The sequence below is a fragment of the Schistocerca cancellata genome, chromosome 5 (genome assembly GCF_023864275.1).
Source record: "Schistocerca cancellata isolate TAMUIC-IGC-003103 chromosome 5, iqSchCanc2.1, whole genome shotgun sequence".
In the NCBI taxonomy this organism is placed as follows: domain Eukaryota; kingdom Metazoa; phylum Arthropoda; class Insecta; order Orthoptera; family Acrididae; genus Schistocerca; species Schistocerca cancellata.
The window spans coordinates 374,581,322-374,598,554 of NC_064630.1; the positions used below are offsets into that span (position 1 = coordinate 374,581,322).

A 17,233-nucleotide genomic window follows, 5' to 3' on the forward strand; every position below is an offset into this window, starting at 1 on the left:
TCGCAGCAATGCAGGCTGCTATTCTCCCATGGAGACGATCGTAGAGATGCTGGATGTAGTCCTGTGGAACGGCTTGCCATGCCATTTCCACCTGGCGCCTCAGTTGGACCAGCGTTCGTGCTGGACGTGCAGACCGCGTGAGACGACGCTTCATCCAGTCCCAAACATGCTCAATGGGGGACAGATCCGGAGATCTTGCTGGCCAGGGTAGTTTACTTACACCTTCTAGAGCACGTTGGGTGGCACGGGATACATGCGGACGTGCATTGTCCTGTTGGAACAACAAGTTCCCTTGCCGGTCTAGGAATGGTAGAACGATGGGTTCGATGATGGTTTGGATGTACCGTGCACTATTCAGTGTCCCCTCGAAGATCACCAGTGGTGTACGGCCAGTGTGGGAGATCGCTCCCCACACCATGATGCCGGATGTTGGCCCTGTGTGCCTCGGTCGTATGCAGTCCTGATTGTGGCGCTCACCTGCACGGCGCCAAACACGCATACGACCATCATTGGCACCAAGGCAGAAGCGACTGTCATCGCTGAAGACGACACGTCTCCATTCGTCCCTCCATTCACGCCTGTCGCGACACCACTGGAGGCGGGCTGCACGATGTTGGGGCGTGAGCGGAAGACGGCCTAACGGTGTGCGGGACCGTAGCCCAGCTTCATGGAGACGGTTGCGAATGGTCCTCGCCGATACCCCAGGAGCAACAGTGTCCCTAATTTGCTGGGAAGTGGCGGTGCGGTCCCCTACGGCACTGCGTAGGATCCTACGGTCTTGGCGTGCATCCGTGCGTCGCTGCGGTCCGGTCCCAGGTCGACGGGCACGTGCACCTTCTGCCGACCACTGGCGACAACATCGATGTACTGTGGAGACCTCACGCCCCACGTGTTGAGCAATTCGGCGGTACGTCCACCCGGCCTCTCGCATGCCCACTATACGCCCTCGCTCAAAGTCCGTCAACTGCACATACGGTTCACGTCCACACTGTCGCGGCATGCTACCAGTGTTAAAGACTGCGATGGAGCTCCGTTTGCCACGGCAAACTGGCTGACACTGACGGCGGCGGTGCACAAATGCTGCGCAGCTAGCGCTATTCGACGGCCAACACCGCGGTTCCTGGTGTGTCCGCTGTGCCGTGCATGTGATCATTGCTTGTACAGCCCTCTCGCAGTGTCCGGAGCAAGTATGGTGGGTCTGACACACCGGTGTCAATGTGTTCTTTTTTCCATTTCCAGGAGTGTATATATATATTTTGTACTAAACTTGTGAAATAAATGCTATGACGTTTGCAAAAGACACCAGATGGTGTCTCCATGCAAAAAAATACAATAAATAAATAAAACCTTACGGTAAACTCGAACTGCAGGCTCTTTTCATTGAAGAACCTCATAATTTAATTTGAAATATATTCACGACCATTGTCACATCTGATGATTTTCCTGTTAAAACAAGCAGTAGCTATTTGTAATTTAAATTACTGACTGTAACTGGAGAGTATAAGGTGCTGTAAAGTGTGTATAATCGCATGTGGAACTTACTATGGTGTATTTCTTTCTACCAAATGAGACTGGTGTTATAGCACCAAGCACATCTGGTCATTTGCCTCAAATGCGAGATTGAATATGTTACCTGTGTTTGTTTACCTTCTATGCAGCACAAATAATTATTTACAGGTTCAGAAAACTTGTATTTGTCCAGTCCCGCTGCTAAATGACCAAGTTCCTACAAATCTGCAAAGTTCAGATGTCTGAAGCATTTATGTCACAAGTTTATATCCCTGTCTGACACACAAACACTTTCAGTAAGACTGAACAAAAGGGTTAACAAACCTGAATCTTTTCTTTGATCAACTGCTATAACTATCATCTTTTTAAATTGAACCCGCTAAACTTTAAAAACCAATGTGATGCTCAGCCATTTCTAATTTAGATGCTGACAATAGATTATTTACTGAACATGGCACTGCAAGAACACCTTTTCATTTCCTTTGAAATTTTTCCACAGACAGTATTTTCAACAGAAACTATACCAGTCTTTATGGAAAATTATACTGTATCTGTTTTTGCATCATTAATTCCCACATTCTCATCAAAGGAACATTAACTAAATGTTCTGTTGTCTCTGAGTCTAGAAACCACTCTAGTTTGTCATCAGAAAAAATTGCAGCAACAGTTGAGAAAAAAAATCTTCACTTCCATTTGTTTCTTGCAAATTAGTCGCTATGTTTTCGTGATAATTTCGCTCTTTAGTGTTCCCTAATATGACTTGCATTCCTACCGCTGAAACGAGCACATTTAGACTTTCAAGATAAATGCTGTAGATGATGGCAGTTTGTTTAATTAGCATTAAAATTACGTTTTGCTTCTTCATATAGTAGGCTACGTTTTACAAAGCTCAATATTAGTTCCTCACTTAACGAGATTTTCAGAGCAGCAAGAACTTTGTTTTCTGTAGACATTGTTGGTAACAAACTGCACACGGTATGTTTCTTCAATATTAGCTCCAGATCCTTTCACATTACATTTATCGAACTCCAGAAGTGTGTGGCTATCGTCATTTACATTAAACTTCATTTTCAACGAAATTTTTCGTACCGGTAATAAAAATTCATTGGGCTTACCTTTCCATCAAAAGCTTGTATTAATGACTTCCACAAGTCGTTGGCAATTTTCTTGTCTTGGCATACTCCAAGTAACTGTGCGAAATTTATTAGTTTATTTGCGACTTACACTTCCTGTCGTTTATGCTATGTACTCCCAGAAGAGTTTTCTTCTGTGCAAGTTGTTCGGCTGTGTCACCTTGAGTAGACTTCACCATTTCTTTTTGGGGGGGTTCCACAAGACTCAATGATTCCAGCTTATGTAAAGAGTAACAGTCCTAAATTCCCAATAGCTTTAGTTGGCGTAATAAAGCAACGGTACCCTGTACTTGTTTCCTGGGCCATTATGGTAGATTGTGTATTTGAATTATGAATTCGTTTTTCCACCGTAATTATTGTCGCACTGTAAAACCTGACTCTACGATCATAACCTCTTGTTATAGCTAGAAACTTCTGTGAATATTTTCTAGCTATAAAACTGGGAAGCTTCACTTAGACAAGTAATAATAATTAATTAGGTATTGCAATTACGCCTCAACCAACGTCTAAGTAAGATATTACACAACGATTACGCACAGAGAGAAACGCATAGGCCTGCTGTGTAACGTAGCAACGAGAAAATATCAAAGAATTATTATGAAATTGTTCATACTTCAACAAATATCCTTCTAAAAACTATACTATACTAAAACCATGAGTCATCTGGAATTACATTATTAGTCACCAAAGAAAAAGATTCGGTTACCAGGAAAATCAAGACTCGATGAACTTGATTATTTAGACTGAAAAGTTACTACTATTTGGCAACCCAGCATCTCAAAATGTATAATTCTCTCGGCCACCACCATATCTCGTCGGAGCATGCCAGCACATACGATTCCTACTTCGAAGCAGACGAACCTAAAACCACATCCTGTGTCAATGTCACGTGCGTCATTATTCAGTGCATTACCCGCGGAAGATATTAATACTTGCACCAACGATGTTACATGTGCATTTTCTACCGCCAGGTATTGCAGTGAGCAGAGTTGAAATCCAAGCCATATTGTCTCAACCGGTTGAATTTCATTAATACCTTTATTAGTGACTTACACATAATATTTTGAACATATTTTGGATGTTACTGTGCGTCGGTACCCTCGTTGTTGCTCAGATGAACTGCGCCTTAACGCTATGCATCTTCTCACACGTAAATGCAATGGGGGGAAGTACGAATTTACGCCTGAAACATTTGTACGGAAACTGGGGGGAGAACCTGGTTAGCAGTGTGTTGTATATAAAGACGGGCACAATTCGCAATAATGCTGGGTGGCTGGCCACGGTCACCAGATATATTTGGCGGAAACAGTCTCGCGGAAAGTGGTGAGTACTTTTGTACCATTTTGATGTAACTTGTTCAAGCTACTTTGCTGTAGAAATAGTTAATAATACACGATAGAAATGATTTTACTGTAAGTGGGTAGTGGAGATGATTTCATCATTCAGATTTGTTCATGACTGACTACACAGTGGTAGGCAGTACAATTGGCCCAGAAATATTTGAACATCTCTCGCAGCAGAAGTTATTAAGTTGATATCGGAGACTCTGCAGTTAGTTTACATGAAATCTGTACAAACATTCGAGTAGTTGTTAAAATGATAGTAAATCACGCACCTATGGTAGCTCAGACGTAATGAGTCGAGGTGAAATAAGAATTACTTTTTCCGAAGGAAATGTAATGAATTTGTGCATTGTCACATGGTAATTGCTGTATTTACTTAAGTTTTTATGTAATGTCATCTTTGTCTTTCATTTCCTTCAATCTTGTTAAACTAAAATATGTGCCTTCTCATTACAGTGTATTTTTGTAGAGTAGTTTTTCTTGATTTGACACTTACTTTTTGCGTAATTGGTGCATATAATTTTCAGAAACATGTCATAACTTGTGACAGTTATTGCAGTGATCACTTTTCTGATGTAAATGTCACAGTTGTTCAAAAGTTACTCTCATTCAGACGAAATTTACTTATCTTCACAATTGCCTGTACTTTTCTGTTACATCTTTGATAGCATACATTTGCATTTACGCCAGTATTGTCAATATGCGAATCCGGAAGAGTTCCATCTACTACTTCCCCAAAAAATCTTTGTAAGTGACTGGTGTGTGAAAAGCAACTGCCTCTGTTCTATTTATTATCCGCAACAGGTTGATTCTAGGTAATATATAAGACTGGGAAGAGGTAGTTTTACTAAACTATAAAGCCAGCAGAATTCTTAGGTTGAAGTCCAAATTGTAGGACTTTCTAGACACATATACTAAGATATTATTTATATCAGTGAACCACATCCACCGCATACTGATTAATTCAAAGTGCACAGTTACTCTGCTAGTTACAAATATTGACTGCCCCAGCTGCCCATTCATGCTTGGTGGGAAATGTGCAATCCAATGAATAATATAGCAATTTCAGTCAGGACTTAAAAGATAAAGACAAAAGAATAGAATATTATTTTGGCTAATTAGTTTCTGCATACTGTGTATCAAATACTGAGTCACATGTGCAGGCCTTCAGATGTGACACTGGATTTAGTAGACTAATGGTAGCAACAATACTAATACTCTGTTTCTAATAACTTTTTATGTGCTTATATGGGACATTTAAGGGAAGGCCAGATCCTTGGATTGTGGCAAGCTTTGCGTCCCACTATTAATCCACCTAATCTATCCTGTGTGTGCACATTTAGGTAGCGGGTACCTCACACAGTCAGTGTTTGTCAATAACTCCCTACCTGACACCTCTGAAAACTTCTTATTTAGTAGTTCTACCAAATTCTATGATTAATCTCACTGTGAACTTACTGAGAAAAGCAGGGGACTGTCATATTCTACAAGACTCGATCTCGTTATGCAAAAAAGAAATTAACACCATTGGATACTTCATGCAATTCCCATGTACTTATTGTTATTATTATTATTATTAATACTACTACTACTATTATTACTATTACTAGTACTAGTATTACTATTACTTTCACACACCACCACTGATCTATCTTTGCTCTCTTAAAACACATATATTGGTTGAGGTACAGTAAATGTAGCACTAGGGCACTTTTCTGAGAAAGCTATCGACAAGCTCTGGAATGATTTTTTTCTATCCCAAAGGCTGGAATTATGTACACTTATGATTAAATATTTCAGAACACATGATCCGCATGATTGACTCATCCTTGCTGTGGAAACAGTTCTTGATATGGTGTGACAGCATGGTTGACACTGTTAGGCTTGATGCAAGATTCCATGTTGTATGTACTCAACATTAATGAAGTGCTTAAATTGGACCTTTGGTAGATAGCACTGTATGGCAATGGCAGTTGAATTTCCAACCTAATGGTCAAGACTAGGAAAGTCTAGAAACATAGCAATATATTCTACATGTACACCATACTCTGCAAGCATTTGGTATCCTGTGTTAGAGCTAAAGGGTACTTAATGGTGACGGCAGCTCTTGCATTGTGTGCTGAAATTGGCAATTCGTTGTGACTAATCAGATGATAATACACGAGAGCAATCAAGAATTGCTGAAACTAATGGTTTCCCTTGGCAGAAGATTTTCAGTATGGAGAGTGCCAGATTAACTTTTGGTGATTTGCTTATTATGAATTTTAATAGAAAAAACTAGACAGACTGACCTGTAGTGCAACTCAAGGCCTAAGTTAGGCTGGAATGTGGCAGTTTGCTTGTGAGCTGGTGAAGCCAAAACATGTAAACATGAAAATGTGATTGTTCTAGTAGATTGATGTGTAGTGTAGCCTAACATAGACATTTGTCATTGCGATCACCTACTTGTATGTCTTATTTCCAGTTTTGCCAAAAATTGTGGTGATGTGATTAAATTCTAAGCAAGTAGAATAAAACGTCAGCTAACTTTATTTATGAACCATAGAAAATTTTTAACCAGCACTCTGATTCAATACCAACAACTGACTTGTGTGATACTTCATGTTCTGTCCCATTGTTCATCACACAAGTTATTACCAACATCAATGTGCAATGCAACAGACCCTAACACCATAAGAGCACATTTACAACTGTTAATATGGATCTCGCACACTAATAGCATTTTCCCTGATGTTCTACCAACAAACGAAAGACTGCCTCCAGCTTTGCGTACATTTTAGCCTATATGATCATTCCATTTCATATCACTACAATGATTTACATCCAGGTATTTCTGTGAGGTGACCAGTTCCAACTGTGACTCATTGATACTGTAATTGTAGAATACTAAGTATTTTTTTTCATTTTTTGAAGTGCACTGTTTTACATCTCTGAACATTTAAAGCAAGTTGCCAAGTTTTACACCACTTTGAAATGTTATTGAGATCTGACTGAATGTTTGTGCAGCTTTTTCGTACGGTACTTCAGTAAATCTGTGAAAAGTCTGTGGTTACTATTACTATTGTCTGTAAGGTCACCAGTCTAAAACATGAACAGCAGAGGTCCCAGCATACTTCCCTGGGGCACACCCAATGTTATTCCAACATCTGTCAATGAATCTCCATCCAAAAAAGATGATGCATCCTCACTATCAATAAATCCTCAACTCTGTGACATATTTCACTTTATAGCTCATTCAATCGCAATTTTGATGGTAAGCATAGGTATGGTACTGAGTCAAACGCTTTTCTAAAATAGAGGTTTATTGCATCTATCTGACATCTCAATCGGTGGTTTTCAGCATGTCATGAGAAAAGTGCAAGTTGGGTTTGAAATGCTTGTTGTTTTTGGAATCTGTTAGTTGCCATGGAGGAGGTTATCGTGCTTGAGATATCTATTTATGTTTTAGCTCAGAATATGTTCTAAGATTCTCCAACAAATGTACATCAAGGATATCAGATGGTAGTTTTAGTGGTTTGCTTCTGTTAACCTTGTTGTCATCGTGTGTAATCTGTGCTTTCTTCTAACTATTGGGCACGGATTTTTGTTCACGGGCTCTACAGTAGACTACAGTTAAAAGAGGGGCCAAAATAAAAGTCGACCATAATAAGTGTTCCTGTTTTCTTCACTTCAAAAATAAAAACTTCTGTCTAATCTCTTCTGGTGGTTGTAAGTTCAAGTAGTGATACTATGACTTTATAGTTACCAGTCGTAGTCAGTGGAGTAGGATACAATCTTCTATGTTTGAGAGACTAGTATCCTTTTAGAACACCTTATTGCCTGGCTCACACATTTTGTTACATAGATAACCAGTTTTAGCCAGTTTCTAACGTTCTGACAACTTAAAGTCCGAGTGTGGATGTGGGTTGTGTCGGCTTATTCCCCCAGTCCACCTTTCACTTCTTTACGAGATGACTTACTTGGAATTTGCAGCCACTATTCTTTACTGAATAGCTGGCTGCTGGAAACCCTCTTGACTTCTTCTCTGTCGAATAATGCTAGGTACTTACGAAATGTCTACTTATGAAATAAGTAGACATACAAACTTTACATTTCGCTAACTAATGATGTATTTGACCTCCATACACAATAAAAATCTAACTTTCCACATGAGTATGCAACTTCCTGAACGTCTTTCATACAATCAGACGTTAGAAACAAATTGAGTTACTGTTAAAAGAAAGTTGGCGTGGATACCATGACCTCTCTTAACATGAACCATAAAATGAGTCTTGCCTCTTAACAGGGTTTCATTAAGAGTCTACAAGAGTACTTTTTCAACTGTTCTTGTTTTAGTAACAGTAGTCAATGACACAACAAGCACAGAGTTGCTTGTAAACTCCATGGTTCTTCCTTACACTCTCACTAAAACATCTATGGATTGCCTGACAGGTACTTGTCGGTGCCGTCCGACCGACGCGTCCACTTTCTTCCCGCGACTGATTTTAAACCTGCACACACAAACATGTGACATGCAGTAGGTAGAATTTACCATCCCAGACTCATATCCAAAGTATTTTGTGTTCGAGACGGTAGAGGCTGAGTGGTTCTAGAAATTACATAGAAATTCTCGAATCAGTACATATCTCCTCCCCCCCCCCCCCCCTCAGATCAAACACGGGATAATTTATACATAGTAATTATGCAAATAATATCACTCATAATAACATTTCATATCTTAATAGTATACATTTCTTACATATGTTTATATACATATCTTCCTTTCCATAACAATTCTCTGTCATCTTTTGAACAATTTTTCGCTTACTGTTTCTCTACTCTTTTCTTATTTTACTTTGTTATTAGAGGACAAATGTAAGGATGTAGAGGCTTGTCTCACTAGGGCTAAGATAGATACTGCCTACAGGAAAATTAGAGAGACCTTTGGAGATACGAGAACCACACATATGAACATCAAGAGCTCAGATGGAAACTCAGTTCTAAGCAAAGAAGGGAAAGCACAAAGGTGGAAGGAGTATCTATAGAGTCTATACAAGGGCGATGTACTTGAAGACAATATTATGGAAATGGAAGAGGATGTAGATGAAGATGAAATGGGAGATATGATACTGCGTGAAGAGTTTGACAGAGCACTGAAAGACCTGAGTCGAAACAAGGCCCCCGGAGTAGACAACATTCCATTGGAACTACTGACGGCCTTGGGAGAGCCAGTCCTGACAAAACTCTACCATTTGGTGAGCAAGATGTATGAAACAGGCAAAATACCCTCAGACTTCAAGAAGAATATAATAATTCCAATCCCAAAGAAAGCAGGTGTTGACAGATGTGAAAATTACCGAACAATCAGTTTAATAAGCCACAGCTGCAAAATACTAACACAAATTCTTCACAGACGAATGGAAAAACTAGTAGAAGTCGACCTCGGGGAAGATCAGTTTGGATTCCGTAGAAATACTGGAACACGTGAGGCAATACTGACCTTACGACTTATCTTAGAAGAAAGATTAAGGAAAGGCAAACCTACGTTCCTAGCATTTGTAGACTTAGAGAAAGCTTTTGACAATGTTGACTGGGATACTCTCTTTCAAATTCTAAAGGTGGCAGGGGTAAAATACAGGGAGGGAAAGGCTATTTACAATTTGTACAGAAACCAGATGGCAGTTATAAGAGTCGAGGGACATGAAAGGGAAGCAGTGGTTGGGAAGGGAATAAGACAGGGCAGTAGCCTCTCCCCGATGTTATTCAATCTGTATATTGAGCAAGCAGTAAAGGAAACAAAAGAAAAGTTCGGAGTAGGTATTAAAATCCATGGAGAAGAAATAAAAACTTTGAGGTTCGCCGATGACATTGTAATTCTGTCAGGGACAGCAAAGGACTTGGAAGAGCAGTTGAATGGAATGGACAGTGTCTTGAAAGGAGGATATAAGATGAACATCAATCAAAGCAAAACGAGGATAATGGAATGTAGTCGAATTAAATCGGGTGATGCTGCGGGAATTAGATTAGGAAATGAGACGCTTAAAGTAGTAAATGAGTTTTGCTATTTGGGGAGCAAAATAACTGATGATGGTCGAAGTAGAGAGGATATAAAATGTAGACTGGCAATGGCAAGGAAAGCGTTTCTGAAGAAGAGAAATTTGTTAACATCGAGTATAGATTTAAGTGTCAGGAAGTCATTTCTGAAAGTATTTGTATGGAGTGTAGCCATGTATGGAAGTGAAACATGGACGATAAATAGTTTGGACAAGAAGAGAATAGAAGCTTTCGAAATGTGGTGCTACAGAAGAATGCTGAAGATTAGATGGGTAGATCACATGACTAACGAGGAAGTATTGAATAGGATTGGGGAGAAGAGAAGTTTGTGGCACAACTCGACCAGAAGAAGGGATCGGTTGGTAGGACATGTTCTGAGGCATCAAGGGATCACCAATTTAGTATTGGAGGGCAGCGTGGAGGGTAAAAATCGTAGAGAGAGACCAAGAGACGAATACACTAACCAGATTCAGAAGGATGTAGGTTGCAATAGGTACTGGGAGATGAAGAAGCTTGCACAGGATAGAGTAGCATGGAGAGCTGCATCAAACCAGTCTCAGGACTGAGGACCACAACAACAACAACAACAACAACAACAACATTAAGACACGAGAATTTACTCGTTTTAGTCAGCTTTACTGATATTCAGGAATTGTGAGGACTTTTTTTCGATCGTAAACTTCAGATTTTTGTGACATATGAGTAATCTATTTTTTATTCTTATCTTCTGTACTACCTTTTTCGTGCTATGTAATATTTTCATTATTTGTAGCTTGGAGGAACTCTGGACAAAATGGAAGTGTTCTGTTGACTCTCATTTAGTTCTACAAAACATAATAATGCTAGTCGTTCATAGAATTCATGCTCCGCAGAATAATCCCTATAAAATTTGTGATTTTTGTCACAATACTGTTTCCTTCTCCTAGGATCAGCACCTATTCCTTGCTTGTGGGTTGACCTTATTTCCTCTTTCCATTCTGGTAGATACGCCCTTACAAAACATCCCTATTTTTTAGGCCACAGATCGTCCTATCTCCACGTAGGTACGCCTGCCGTTTATACTTAGTGATTGCCAGGTTCGCCTCCCTTATTCTTACTGAGTAGGCCTCACGGTTCATTACCGTAGTCTACATTTCTGTGTATCTTCTGGTAAAGATATAAATCTATTTTAAATTTCGCATTCATTCTTTAATGCATAATTTACTCCCTAGAGTCCTCCTCTACTTATCAACTTCTATATTTTCAATAGATACTGTGTCTGCATATATTATTTATGTCCCACTTCCTTCTGTTCATCAGAGCACTTATTACACTAACATTTCTTAATGAGCAACATGACTAATTCTACTCCTACTTTCATTTTCTTTCTTTGCTCACGCCTCTCTCATATTATACATTACTACTTTATAGTTGTTTGTTATGTATGTGCACCTCTTCTTATGTGTATTTGATGTAGAACCGTCGTAGCTTCCTATATATATATATATATATATATATATATATATATATATATACACACTTATTTTCACTGCAACACCTGGCAGTTCTCACATCCTGACAGGCTTTTTCTTATGTGATTCAGTGTTTGTGTAGAAGTGTATATTTGTGTATATGTGGGTGCATGTTCTTGTAGTCTGATTCTTCATCCTCCTTATCTAAAGATAAGGAAGGACGTCAGCAATAGAAGTTCGTGAATATGGAAAGAGGGAAAAAATAGACAGGTGCTCAAATGAGAAGTAAGAAAGGAAAAAATAGGTATGGATACTAGGATCGAAGAAGAGAAAGAAGATAGCCTCAAAGACAGGAAACTCTTCCCACTCCACTTCCCTAGGATCCCAACCCCATAGGTACTTGAGTGAGACACCAGAGGAGATTTGGTGTTAAATCATCTCTTACAAAATGGACTTGTCCCATGTTCACCCTTTGTGGTCCCCAAAGGAAATCCTAGTAACCCTATGGAAACCCCTTTCAAAATTTATACAAACCCTTCCATATATATCACGTCTCATAAAAGGTATAAAATACTCTATACAAAATAGAAAATCTATACACCACGGTATAACAGTTGTTTATCTAGTGACACCTTATTATATTTTCCACAAATATAATACTCTGTTTAATTTATTTCATTTAGATATCACTTTTTTTTCCTGTGATTGTTATAAGTTGTTCTCTATGTCACAGTCATATCTGGTTTTATAAGCAATAAGATCACAGAATAGTTCTAGATTTTAAAGGAATTCGGTGCAGGAAACTACTTGGAAGAAACACTGAAAACAACTCGGGATCCGACGGTCATTACTGCGTCTGTTAATTCAGAATGTTAATGTCCCTGGGGGATTCTGTGTTTCACGGTTACTCGGTAAATATTTTTGACTGACTACTGTATCTAAATTTGAAGGTGAATGCTTCTTTTGATAATTGTCATTACAACTTTTCTTATTGTACTGGTGTACTTTTGCTAAGTTTGCCTCATGCTTTTTTTAAAATTATTTCCACTATTTCTTTTATAGTTTGAACTTTCACCTTGGTGTAAAGTTTCATTGCGGTCCTTATTTATTGCATCAAGTGTGTCAACAACAGACAACAACTCTTCTATCGTTTTTGAACCACTACGTAAGATGTATTTTCTTGCATAGATTGGCAGTCATCTAGTTAAAATACATACTTATCCTTCTTCTTCTTCTTCTTCTTCTTCTTCTTCTTCCATTGGCTTGTCTGAACATTTTGTTCGTGTTAAATGCCGATCGAAATATTTCCTCATAATACTCCAAGTATTATAATAATATTTTGGGTCCCACAGATCTGATATTAACTTTTATTGAGCACTGGCAGACCAGTATGTCTCTTTAAATTTATTTTGAGTTTTCCCAAGAGGAAAGATTCTCAATATTTACTGTTCCCCATTATGAGGCTTCCCCTAGAATGCACCTCACAGCAAATTCGATCTTCTTGGAATCTTCCCAGTTTTTTGGCAAAGCCAGGTTAAATCTTTTTAACAAATGGGTTGCATGCACATCTCCGTCCGGCTTAAATTTTGGGAATTGTCTAGAAAAACCTGAATTAGCCCCCCATTGCAAATCAGTCACTGCCTTACTGATTAACACAACATTAGGTGAAGTTACCCTTTTTTCTACTTTGTCTTGGATAAGCTTAATTTCTCTCCACAGGTCCTCCATATCCTTCCTGGTATCATTAAAATTGGAAGAAGGAATAGGTGATACGTTCCTGGACGTTATTCTCTCTGTAACCTTTCATTCTATGATTTCCCCAAATTGTTCCTCCAAACTATTTACATTTATAATATCAGAGTTAGCTATTTTCTCTTTGAAATTCCTTTCTACATTCCCTGCCTGGGTATTGACACCTGTAATTTGCGATTGAATGATTATACTTATCTACACTCTCTTTCAAAGTATTCATTCCCTGTCTTACATCATTGTATTTAATATTGTACACGTTTTCAAAAGATCCTAACTTTTTAATGAGTTCTGATTCTACGTTATTGCATTTGTTTTCAATGTCAAGTTCTAACATTTTCGATAAATCTTGAAAGGTGTCATTCTGTTTCTGACTAAGGTCAGTAAACATTTCTGACTAAGGTCAGTAAACATATGATTTATATGAGAGGTTAAAGAATTTGTCAGCTCGCTCTTTAACTGTACTTTTAAATTCTCTACTTTATTATTTATAGCATCAAACTCAGTCTTCAAAGCACCCATGCCTTCGCATAGATTACTAAATTCTTTGCTTTGATAGTCTACTATGGCATTTAACAAACCAAAATTTGTCGTTTGAATATTTACAGTTGCACTCTGAGCATTTAATTGAGAACTTAATGAATTTAACTTTAAGACTCTGAGCTTTGATTAATTTTATCAATTCAGCCCAGTCAGGCACTTCTTTGCTAATTTTAATGGCCATAGCTTGGTCTAGTTTCCCCAACCTGTTGTATATTTTCAATACTTTTCTATGCCTTAGCTCTTGTAAGCATTTAAAACTAACTTTAAATATGATAATTACACAGTAACAGTTCACTCAACAGTATCTTGTACCACTCTGTACTAAAGCGATCAAGTTTAGTTTCACACTCACCTGGCGTAGAATTCTCGTTGCGTAGGTGAGCAGATGTGGAGACAGGTCAGCACCGGTGAACAGCAGCTGGTGTCGGCAGCGTCAGGTGTATGTTGGTTTCTGCATCTGCGTCCCAGCGATGTGTGTGAGTGTGTGTGAGAATTGTATACTCCCCGCACTTGGTATTCTTAGCTGAAGTGTTCTGTGCGTACTTCTTCGACAAATTCATCAAAATCTTCTTTACTATTTAAATCGTTGTGAATTTTTCATTTCTCATTTAAATTTCACTCCATTTTCCACATGGGAATTGGGTTCAGCTTTGTCCGCTACCAGAGACACTGAACCAGTACCTGATCAGATTCATTATGACATGTTCCATCGTCTGTGCCTTGATCCTGAAGGCAAGCTCTTGTCTTGTTTCAATCAGATGTGGTTTGATGGACAGCACCCCATGAGATGGAAGGAGGCAATATTAATTCCATTATGGAAACGAGGCAAGAACTATACTGACCATAGGAGTTATCAGTGTAGCCCATATAAATTGAATGTGTAAGACTCTCAAATGCATGGTCAACTATCGCCTTATCTGATTAGTCGAATCCCGATGTCACATGTGCTGCTCGATTGTGGTTTCAGGCACTACTATTCTGCCCTTGATAACTTAATTGTACTGGAGATGGCAATACGTGATTCCTTCTTATGCTGAAACCATTTGGTTGGTGTGTTTTTTGACCTCAAAAAAGCATACAACACCACTTAGAGGTTCAGCATACTTCGCCAACTTCATGAACAGGGACAGTGCTTTCGATATAACATTGGTGATGCCTTGTCAGATTGCTACGTCAGGAGAATGGGGTCCCAAGGTGTGTCCTGATTGTCACACGGTTTGCAGTTGCTATTATTGGCATTGTCTCCACAGTCTTTCGTTTGTGGATGACTTCGCAATCTTGTACGCTTCCTCTGGTCGTATGACAATAAAGCAAACACAGTTGACGATCAGGAGGCTGATTTTCCTCCGCCACACACCATCAGGTGGCTTGCGGAGTATGGATGTAGCTGTAGTTTGGGTCAACAAAGGGGTTTTAGGTTTTCACCACAGAAGGCTGTGCTTCAATATTAACCATGCTTGTCAAAGTTTTAACTAACCAGATTTCACAGTGGGGACAATATTTTACTTTTTAATGGTACTGTTCGATTTTTGGGCCTACTATTTGACTTGAAATTAACTTGGCTCATGCACCTGAGAGACCTTCATACCATTGAACAGTTTGAAATACCTCAGTGGAAAGGTGTGGGAGCTGACAGGTTCCACCTCTTGCAGTTTTGTAGGGCATTTGTCATCACGGTTAGAGTGTGGTTTATGGATCAGCCTGTATTCCTTGTCTCAAGATGTAAGATACTGTCCTCTATGAGGCCATTTAGGTATCAATTGGAGCTTATTGGACCAGTCCAGTTCAGAGTCTATGTGCAGAGGTTGGTGAACCACTACTCTGGATTCATTGGTGCCTCCTTCTGGCTTGAGAGGCCTGAAAATCTCAGCATTGTCCTGGTCATTGGCATTTTAGTGTGGTAGTTCATGCTAACTTTGAGACCTGTTCAGGAATCTGTCTCATGCGACCAAGCCATTCGGGATATGTGCTACTTACTGTCTCAAGGATCTGAATGTATCAGACCTCTTGAGTACACAACCAGGGAAGGAAAAAATTGCTACCTTGGCATCTGTAGAAACCCAGAGTGATTTTAAGCTTGACACTGTACAAGAAAACTTGTCCTTCAGATTATGTTTTTACAATCCTATTGTCACTTTTAAGTACTGTATGTACCACAGTTTTATCATTTTTTATATGGATGGAACCCAAAAAGAATATACCACCAATTGTTCACCTGTTTTTCGTGACAGGGTTTTCAAAGTGCGCCTTCTGGAACATGCCTGGACACATTGGGATACAGGGAAATTACGTAGCCGACAAAGCAGCCAAAGAAGCATATGTTGATGTGCCATCCCGTAGCATGCTGCCATCTCATTATCTGACAGTCATACTATCCATCATTGTGAAACAGAATGCGTGAAGGTGGCAGAAAACAAGCTGTGGTCACTCAGATCAACTGCACAGGCACAGTGAACTTCATGCCAGCCTCACCGATGGAAGAAAGTGCTGCTCACCAAAATGCGCAGAGGACATGCCTTGTAACACACAGTTCCCTCCATTGGCAGGAGAATCCACTACGTATGAAATTTGTGGTGTACGACTTTCAGATTGGCATCTTTTGGCTACATGTGTCTTATATACTGACACCAGGGCATCTCTTGGTTTGTCTGGAGCCATCCACCACTGTTACACGGGTTCTGAAATTTTGTGAACTGTTGGGGCTCATCCCTAAAGTCTTTGGGAGGGGAAGTGGACTTCAATGCATTACAGACTACTATGCGTGTGCAGACAACCTTCGTCTCCCTCCCACTCCCCCCGGACTACTTGTAGCAAATGGGGAGTAGGCATGGGGGTTGATGTTGTGGAGGAATGAAGATAGGGTGCATCTCGACTCTGGTTTCAGATTATAAGATAACGTCATTGAACTTGAACCAAACAGGGATTATGGCTGATTAGAAAAGTTTAGTCCAGATGGCCTGTAAACAGGTCGACTTAGGAAGGTACCATTGCAATGTTGATTGGCATGCTGGAACTTTATCTGTATGTATTTCCCTCAAAGAGAATTCCGTATTACTAGACCTACTTGCTGTTTTATAGGCCTGCGGTAGTTGTGCTGTTTTGATGAATCACCACCTGTAAGTATTTTTGTAAGATCTAATCTTGGAATAAAATAATGGAAGACTCTTTAGGAGCTCAAATTGGGAATTTCACCAGAATTTAATTTCTCCGTTAAAACATGCCAGTGATGACCAGGTATCTTACATTCTCTAATTATTTCTACAAACAGGTAGTAAGTACGGTCAAATGTGGAGCTTTAATTGCTCCTATATCTTCAAAATAAAAATGCACACAGTGCACATAAAACGACATTAGGTTGCGTCACAAAAGCCCACAATGTTCAACAGTAGCACTCGCCTAAACAGAATCGCTCAGTTTTAAGAGAGACTGCTCATAGATAAAAAATAAGTTCATTCAATTTTTATTAGATAAA

General features: G+C 39.4%; 1 protein-coding gene across 2 annotated transcripts in view; it reads left to right on the plus strand.

Annotated features, from left to right (window-relative positions):
- The first annotated feature begins 3,563 nt into the window (after nt 1–3,563).
- The window catches only part of LOC126187467 (cyclic GMP-AMP synthase-like receptor), a 78,181-nt gene continuing 64,511 nt past the window's right edge, over nt 3,564–17,233 (plus strand). For both annotated transcript variants that reach the window (XR_007537731.1, XM_049928564.1), the window contains exon 1: nt 3,564–3,965. Coding sequence is in view for 1 of the 2 variants with exons in the window: in XM_049928564.1 (XP_049784521.1) it covers nt 3,905–3,965 (61 nt within the window). In the remaining variant the exon portion in view is untranslated. The remainder of the gene's footprint in view (nt 3,966–17,233) is intronic.